This window comes from Cebus imitator, unplaced genomic scaffold (assembly GCF_001604975.1).
Source record: "Cebus imitator isolate Cc_AM_T3 unplaced genomic scaffold, Cebus_imitator-1.0 Scaffold696, whole genome shotgun sequence".
NCBI classification, from domain to species: Eukaryota; Metazoa; Chordata; class Mammalia; order Primates; family Cebidae; genus Cebus; species Cebus imitator.
In genome coordinates, this window is record NW_016108011.1 from 259,514 (window position 1) to 269,122 (window position 9,609).

At 33.0% G+C, this 9,609-nt stretch overlaps 1 protein-coding gene across 4 annotated transcripts in view; it reads right to left on the reverse strand.

Annotated features, from left to right (window-relative positions):
• Positions 1 to 9,609, reverse strand: part of NRK (Nik related kinase) — a 137,199-nt gene that overhangs the window by 32,045 nt on the left and 95,545 nt on the right. For all 4 annotated transcript variants that reach the window (XM_037734971.1, XM_037734972.1, XM_037734970.1 and 1 more), the window contains 4 exons: positions 7,199 to 7,266; positions 5,349 to 5,443; positions 2,647 to 2,744; positions 1,225 to 1,589 (listed from right to left, as the gene is read on the reverse strand). In XM_037734971.1, the coding sequence (XP_037590899.1) occupies positions 1,225 to 1,589; positions 2,647 to 2,744; positions 5,349 to 5,443; positions 7,199 to 7,266 (626 nt within the window). The remainder of the gene's footprint in view (positions 1 to 1,224; positions 1,590 to 2,646; positions 2,745 to 5,348; positions 5,444 to 7,198; positions 7,267 to 9,609) is intronic.

Consider the following 9,609-nt stretch of genomic DNA (forward strand, 5'->3'; position numbering starts at 1 on the left):
GTTTTTTCTTAAATATATACTATTTCATGTACTAGCAACCTCACAGATACATGAGTGATTAACCCTGTATTTTTAGCTCAATCACAACATGATTAATTCTTCTTGCAATATATCTAGTTTGTGTTCATTTTAACATCTACCTTGTTTTTCTAACATGTGTACTGACTGCTTTGCTACAGAACTCCATTGGTCTACTGTTTCCACCAAGGAAGTTCAGCAATACAGAACTCATATCTTGTAGAACTAAGTCATTTAGTTAATTACTAAAAATACTAAGCTTCACAAAATGTCTCAGTGCTCTCTTTTTGCATAGGAAACAAAGTTAAACATATGTGCCTGTAGTAAACTTATTTCGTAATGGAATTCTTGACAAATGTTTTAGTTGGAAAAAAATCAAAAGAGCTCTTGGTAATTTCTCCACTAATTAAACAGAAAAAGATCATCTTAAATTTATTTATTTATTTATTTATTTTTTTTTTTTTTTTTTTTTTTTTTTTTTTTTCTTTTTTTTGAGACGGAGTTTCACTCTTGTTACCCAGGCTGGAGTGCAATGGCGCGATCTCGGCTCACCGCAACCTCCGCCTCCTGGGTTCAGGCAATTCTCCTGCCTCAGCCTCCTGAGTAGCTGGGATTACAGGCACGCACCACCATGCCCAGCTAATTTTTTGTATTTTTGGTAGAGACGGGGTTTCACCATGTTGACCAGGATGGTCTCGATCTCTTGACCTTGTGATCCACCCGCCTCGGCCTCCCAAAGTGCTGGGATTACAGGCTTGAGCCACCGCGCCCGGCCTCATCTTAAATTTATTATATACATGGCGATATTGCAAAAGTTTGAGAAATGCATAGCTATGTTTGCAAATACCTAGACTTCACCTTAGGTTTATTAAGTTACACACTTCCTCTGTTGTCCTTTCTCATACTCAGTATGATTTTATAGAGTAGGATGATTCAGTGGCAGGAATTTTAACAGAAACATTCAGGCGATTCCAGTTATAAAGAAACCAATAAATACTTGAATGCTTACTTTAAAATATACAAATGACACAAAATTAGGTGTTCTGCATTAGAATAATTTAAAATACGTTATTGACAATCAAACCATTTACTAAAATGCAAGTGAAATTAAGTCACTCTCTTGATAATTTTTGAAAATAAATCAAAGATGCAAATATTTCTGAAGTTATAAAACATGGAGAGTATAAGTAATTCAAAAAGACCAACCTTGGACAACGAGGTGCCTTATGATAATTATCATTTACATCATCAACAGACTTATTGTTGTCATCATCATGGTCTTCATAAACATCATTAGCCTGATCAACCTGGTTATCTGAGTCATCATTGCCATTGGCATGATCATAGGTATATTCATAAGCATCATTAGGCTCATGCTCATCATCACCATCAGTACCAGCACCGACATCATACAGTTCAACATAATCACCATCCTCTTCATGTGGCTGACTGATGGGTGCAGGAGTTAACCAGTCATTCCGGAAGATTTCAGAGAGTGCATTATAGCCTACCCATTCATTTGTCAAGTATACAGGGGGTGATATTTTTCCTACTTTAAATCCATCTGGAACCTGTGTGCACAAGAAAGGTTAACGTAGTCTCTAGCAGCCTTTCATTTTCTTCTAGATTTGAAAGTTTCCAAGCTGACAATATTTTAAAATATATTTTAAATTGAAGCGAGGATGTTCACTCACTATATAGAGCCAAAGCTTTAGTGAGGATGAGATGTCAAAACCCAAACACCAGACTGTGATTATTAGTAGCCTTTCTGGATCAGATAGGCCAAATTTACTCACTTTAAAAAAATTACCCATACTTGTCTGCTCAAGAGTAGACATTTACTTTTGATGCTGGAGACAACAGGTGATTTGATGCTCTTTAAATATGGTAACTTTTCCCTTTTGTTTTATCTCCTGACGTTCGAATTAACACACAGCTCTTGAAATTGATATGTTAATTTCCCAGCTCTGGTTTTATGTGCCATAGGTTGTCTTAAAGTATCGCAAACACTTCCAAAGAGCAAATTAATCTAAATCCATCTTTTAAGTATGATGGGTGTCATTTAACAACTTTTGGGCAATCTGGAAGGGATATGTGTATAGTAGCATAGAGGTAATTACAAAAGTGAAATAGAATGATCTGAAACCACATTGCATTAGGACAATTTAAAATCTGCATTACAACAATTTAAACATGTTCACAAAGAGCTAGAAGACTTTTTATTTATGCAATCAGAGGACACTCTATTTTTTATTAAATGTTTTATTTGTATACATTGCCTCATCATTCAAGGAATGCTATTAAAAGTTGGACATCTAACCTGTACACCTCAATCTGAGATTAGCTTTTACAAATAACTCTTTATCACTACTCTCCCAGGTGTGTTCTAACTGACACAAGAATGTGAAAATAAAATATTCTCTGGTTAAGTGTTTTCCCATTTCAATTTTAATTTTTAGATTTTGTGTTCTATATATTCACAAGGCAATGAGAATCTATCTGTAAAATAATAATTTAAAAAACTAAACTATTTAACCATCCCTCCTTAAGTAAAGATGAGAATGTGTAAGTCAAAACAAATGAAACATCAAAAATAATAGATATTAATGTATTAAGATGGAAACTTACATGGATGTCAACCAGCAACTTCTGATCAATAGTAGAATAAGGTGGTGATGACTGGGACCTCCTTCCAGTCACAGGACTCTCTTCTTCAGAAGAAGATTCTATGGAATGCCAAAAACACATTAGCAACAATAGTGACTATAGCCATTGCCTTCATTTGTATAGTGTATCAGGTAAATCCCTTGTTTCTCTTGTCCTTTTTGTGATTCCATTCAGAAAACATCACCTGATACATTCTCATGAGGCCAGGATTGTAAATTCTCTTTTCAGGGGGTTATTAGCAGGTTCAAGTTTTCTTCCATCTATAGACCTACATGGCTGCTCTGTTTTCAATATTAAGTGTACACTTGACAAATATCTCTATCTATGTAAGAAGATACATTGTACGACTGATAGCCAGGTAGATACATTAAAAAAAGAAGAATGCATCAAGAATAGGAAGGGCTGGGAGTATCAGTGGCCTCATATTCTGACCAGTAGAAAAAAAGACTGCCAGTGTATTTATTAGAAGATGATAGACTAGCCAAAACCCTCAAGAGGAGAGTTCATTCTTCAATCTCAACCCCCACAAATTCTCTCCCAATGATATATCCACATGTATTTCAATACAGTTGAGGAGTGAACCACTGAAAAGAGATAACACTTTCCCCTCTCTATAAAGCTGGGAACATTTTTATAGTGGCAATGTACAACAAAACTTTCTGCAGTGACAGAAATTTTCTGTATCTGCACTGTCCATTAACACGAGTCATTAGTCACAAATGACTACAGAGCATTTGAAATGTGGCCAGTATGCCTGAGAAGCTAACTTTTAAATGTTATTTTTTATTTTTTTTTTAAATTTTAATAGCTACATGTGGCTAGTTGCTACCACATTGAACAGCTCAATTCTATAGTGTAAATATTTCTATTCAAAATACAAATATATCTGACTTGGAGATTAGCTTTTAATATTGCGTTGTGGCATGGTAAATAACCCCTGTGATTAAAATCCAGTGAGAATATTTAACAGGCTTAAAATTCAGGTCTGGGTGGGTGTACTTAGAAAAAGCTTCACTAAGAGGAAATTCAGGTCCTTGTTTATTGTTTTTGTGTGCTTAGATTTTCAAGATAAATACTATTGCTCCTCTTATTTTCAGTCTTGGTATACAAAGCCAAAGTATAGATACTGTAGTTCCAAAATACATATATTTTCAAATACTGTTGTCTTATGATAAAATTACACTGAACACATGCTACAATTTGTGTTCCCATATTCTGTCATTATTGTATTTCTGATTTTTTTTTTTTTTTTTTCAGGAAACCTTTTTTTTTTATGTCTTTTGGTATGTTAGTAGACCAAATAAGTTCAAGTGAGTGTACTGAGATTTTCAGACAAATTTGTAGTAAGGTGCTCTGAGACTTCCTCCATGATGAGGCATGTAATCTCATGGGAATATCAAACATGTAATCTCATGGGAATATCAAATGTTCTATGTAGCATACAGAATAAAATAACAGAATTTTGGAGCTGAAAAGATGTTTAGCTATTATCTGCACAGATGCCTTCTCCCTTCTATCAATGTTATGACTGCTTTGGGATCTAATCCAGAATTTCCTTATTTCAAAAATGCCACATGAATAAACCTCAAAATTTTAGTTATTTGCCCAGTATTAGCAAAATTAGCCCTAGTCAAGCCAGAAAGAAAAGACTCTGAGGAAAAATTTTTAAGAATTTACTCTTCACTCAGGCTTATCTAATTTTCACAACATAGTACTTGTATATGAGCGGACAGTGCTATTTAAAAGAATTCTGCCATTATCTGAGTCACTTAAGAAGAAAAAAATGTGTTTTTAAGTTTAGATCTTCAAGTATTTGCTTTTCAAAAAGTGAAGTATATCTGTATCATTATTATTAACATTTTAATAAAATCAGTATGCCACATTTTTACATATGACTCAGAGACTCAATCAGCCAATTTTCCCTTGCTTAACTTACCTGGATTACTTAAAACTGGAAAATGCCAGATTGCATGATCCATGGCACAACTTTTGGCTTTGTTTATAGTAATATATGACAAATTTATAATTGATTTAAACAGTTTTTTGCACTGTTCTATTTATGCCATATGGCTCTCCTACATACACTACTGTTTTTGCTATATGTATCCNTAAAATACTTGTTTGAAATTCATATCACAACTTTTGAAAGTTATTTTCTATGATTTGATTGATTGTTCATGTATTTTAAGTAAAACCATCACTCTGTAACATTTAGGGATATTTATGAGATATTGTCCTATTTTGGAGAAGTGAAGTAACCAATTGATAAGTGAAACACATTCAGAAGTCCTCCATACAATGTTCTAATTGCTACCTATATATTTTAGCTTGTTGGAGAGGCCTCTCTCAAGTTCCTTTACCATATTTTTCATACGTGGTATAGAAACTTAATAAAGTTAACTCTAACCACCTCCCTTAGATGCATTCCCAACTACTACCCAATGAAAAGGTGAATCTTCAGGAACATTTTTTTCCATTTCTCAAAGGCCACCACTGACCACCCAATTGCCAAATACAGTGGCTTTCTGGTCCTAATCCTACTTGGCCTCCCTAACACTTTTTATTCAGTGCTTCTTGAAATTCTTCTTTCTTAACTTCTGAAATATAAGTTGTTAAACAATAGCTCTGTGTTTTGCCTGCTGAAATTTCGTGCTTTGAATCACCTGACGCTGCCGGCCAATTTTGACGATTTTGCGAACTCCTTTGTCTGATGTCAATGGGCTTCTGAGCTTGTTCCAAAAGAGACCGCTGAGGAACACTAATGAAAAGACAGAAAAGCATGTTCCATGTCCTAACGTTCATAAAGGGAATGTACAACTCAACATAAAGTCCAGCACAAAGTTTTGTATAAATATATGGATATATATCAAACTGAAAAAGAGGATCTTAAGTAATAGTTTCCAATTTCAGTTTTCCCCCAAACTTGCTATTTTGTGTAGAAAAGAGTAACAATTTCCAAAATAAAAAATATATGTTTCTATAGAGTGTATGTTTCCTTTACATATATATTAATTTCTAAAAATTTGTATAAGCTTTTAAAGCTAATATTCAGACAATATTATTATCTGAGTAACACAGCAATAAACATAATCTTATAGTGTATGTATTTTAACATAATAAACAAAATAAGTTACTGTTATGTCATATATTCTATTGTTATTATCTAGATTTTAAATGCTTGAAACTCATGTCTTTAACATCCCCTTCATGATTTAGATAGCTACACTGACAGACAAATAGAGCACTTTCGTTCTTACTATTCAAATTTAAGGAATATTTAGAGAGTTGCTTTGGACTAGTGCTGCTAAATTTTATAGTTATTGTGGCATTTATATATGGGAAGGACTTTGGTTATTGATTTAGTCCTGGAACAGACAAAATTTTTTCAATGGCCCCAAATTTCTGGAAAGACTTGAGTTTCATTTAATTTTGTAAATTTAACTATATTTAAATGTAATATATTTGCTATTAATAAATTCAAAATCCTTTTGTAAAGTGAACAATTATTCTTGAGTTTAACACCAAGTGTGGTTTTTTTATATTCGATTTTATTAAAGTCATGTTCCATTATACCAAAACCAACTACTCAAAACTAAACTGGTTTCTTTCCTTTGAGGTCAGATAGACTATGACAACCCATTAATTGAGTACAGAGAAAAAGAAATTTCCCAGTCTTGCTTCATAATTTTTCAAAATTTCTACACTTCAGTTAAATCTGAAGACATAGTAATGTGGGGTTTTAAAATAATGAAGCAGGAAGATATATACTACATAATATTAACTGTATGCCATCCGACCATACTGTCCAATATCTTGAGTATAGTGAGTGTTCAATAAGTATTATATATATTTGCTGACAGTGAATCAATATAACTTAAGTTCCCTCTATTATGAATTGGGGCTCGACAGGGTATGATTTTCTTAAAAAATGTACCTTAAAATTTGGTTTTCAAATATAACACATTGCACACAATATCTAAAATGTGGAACGTGATCTTTGAAAATTATTGAAAATCACCAATATTACAAAGATCAAAAAATACAGTGATTGATATCAATATTATATATGACATTTTATTGATATAATATTGAGTAGATTTGATTTTGACTCTAGGACATTTTTAGGCTTACTCATTATGTCACATTAACTTCTCATAGAAATAATTTGCATGTATGTGTTTTATCATGCAGTACATGTATGAAAATAGACTTGAAATTTCATGTCTTTTCATTGACTACCAATTGAATACTGTCAAAGTATTTGTTGTTAGTTTCACTTTAAAATTGTGAATCTAAATATTTCAGAAACTGCAGTATGTCCAAATGTGAAAGATAAAGGTAATGGATCATTGCAGTTAAGGTTTTAAATGTGGGCCAATAGTCAATGGTGATTACATTGTCAGTGACATTTTAGTTGATTTCACAAAATGTGGTATCAATGAAATGATTTTTATTTTCCATTCTATAATTCATTTTGAGAAATTTTAATAAATTAGAAATCAAAGATACATACCTTGAAGAGAACTTCACATGATTTGCACGATCCTGGTTGTTAGGCGCAGAAGGAGAACTCTCTTGAACCTTAAAGACACAATGCAATAGTTCAGTAGAATTCTCGATAAGTTCTTCGGACCTATTAATGTGTGGGAAAATGTCTGTCTTCCTATATATTTTCCTAACAGTCTAACTCATAAAATATGATTTTAATAAATAGATACTATTTTATAATTACTTATAACATTAGGCTTGCTTAACCATAATTTCTGATGGTATCTTTGATCTTTAGTATAGGAACAGATTCTGGAGCGCATATAATCAAAATCTTAATTTATTGTTGAGGAATTTGTAGCCCAAAGAGAGAAAAGTGACTTTTCTAAGAATTTTATATTAAGTCAAAGTAACATCTAACATCAGAATGTAGGCCTCCCAACTTCTAATTTAATGTTCTTTATATGTTATCACATTTCTTTTTATATCAAGTTTAAACTTCTCACTCAGAATTTAAGTTCAGATTCTTACACACTCATCCTTTTAAGTTAACCCTAGATTTTCCAAAGTTGTCACACACATCCACATACATTTCATTTAAATCTCTTGAGTCAAAACTGCCCCGTCTTTAAGAAAGTAAGAAAGTATTTTTTTCTGCTTTACAATTTGACTGCATTATCACAATTAGTGTTCCAAGTACTGTTTCAACTCTAAAATTAATTTGCATTTTACTAATCATACAATCATTGAATATGGCCACATACTCAAGAAAGGGTGCATATAATAAGCTAGCTTCCATCAATAGGGGAGATTCACTTTCTGCCAACAACGGTAGACAGGGCCAGGGAATGTTGTTTTGCTTCACTTAGTCTTGTATCACCACACTTCTACTCAAAGCAGTTTTAGCTGCTCAAAACATAGGTAATTCTGATGTGCAATAAGGCAGTCATACTAGATTCTTTAAAAAGGACATTTCACCATGTTACTTGTTAAATCTAGCATATTCATGCAGATAAACTCATTTTATACTTTCTAGAAATTAGAGTAGCCTTAGTACAGTATTTTTTCTTTATGAAGTGACTTGTCAAGGCTATATCTACATTACAAGAGACAGGTAGGTAAGGGTAAGCATCTGCTGATTTTTTTTTTTTTTTCACTTTCAATTCATATAATTGGGATCATATGACCCAGTCTGGGCTTTTTGGTTTACGAAGTTGATCTTAGGAAGTTTATTGGCACTACTGGAGGCCAAAATTACTCAAAATAGGTAATGATCAAAAATAAAAAAGATAATGCCTAATATAAATTGGCTGTATTTAATTTCAAAACTGGGGAGAGGAAAATGATTAGTAAGAATAGCGTATACTAAGATAATGATGCATTTCAAACCAGACATAGCTCATTACATTTCCTGCTTAAGTCATGCTTAAGGTAATAATTATTACCTGAGAGTATGAATAAAGTCATTTAATAAGGCAAATAAAAAGACATATTGCCTCTTTTAATTAAATAATACAATCTGGCTTATGTTCCTTCTGCCAGTGGTTAGTATTTACAAAAGAATACTCTTTGTTATTCACTTCAGAGGACTATTAGTATTAGGGGGATTGTATTTAAACAGAAGAGTTGTCTACAAAAGACTTCATAGTAGACTCCTGTGAAACATCTTGTGCTGATTAGGAGCAACGAGGCTCCTGACCCACCATCAATAAGGCAAGAGTTTGAGTTCTTCAGTGACTCACCTAATCTACTTGACTGTTCAGAAAATCTACAAAAAGATTGTTTTAGATGGCTGTTAGGAACACTGGCTGTGATAATGATGCTACCTTGTCTAGACAAGAAAACCTACAACTCTGGCCTCTCCAATATATGTACTAAATAGGATACTATTGATATAGTCATGAAAACAGAAGGTAAGTAGACACTAGGACTAACTTAATTATTCTTATAATTGTAAAAACAAAAAACAAAACAAAACAAAAACCACAGATTAAATGACCCAGCCTCTGTCACGAACTACATCCCCGACCAGAGAAAATCAAGGAAAAATATTTGTGTGATTGTGTTACAAACTGAAACTACCAGCATTTTTCATGTACAATATTTTTGCTTAAAGAAAGACTGACAAACTATGACTATTCAGACTATGGGTATTTGGTAGACATTTTATTTTTAATGAATAAAGTAAGCCTGTCAATTTAAAGGGAAAAAGTGATGCTATAATTTAGCAATGATAAAATTTGAGCTTGCAAAGGAAAATTAGAATTTTCAAACATATCTGCCATGAATCACTTGATAACAATATTCAATAAATTTTATGACGAACTTGATGGTGTTGAGCGATGAGAGCACATGGACAAAGGGAGGGGAGCACTACACACTGGGGTCAGTTGGGGGGAAATGGGGGAGGGACGGTGGGGGGTGGGGAGCTGGGGG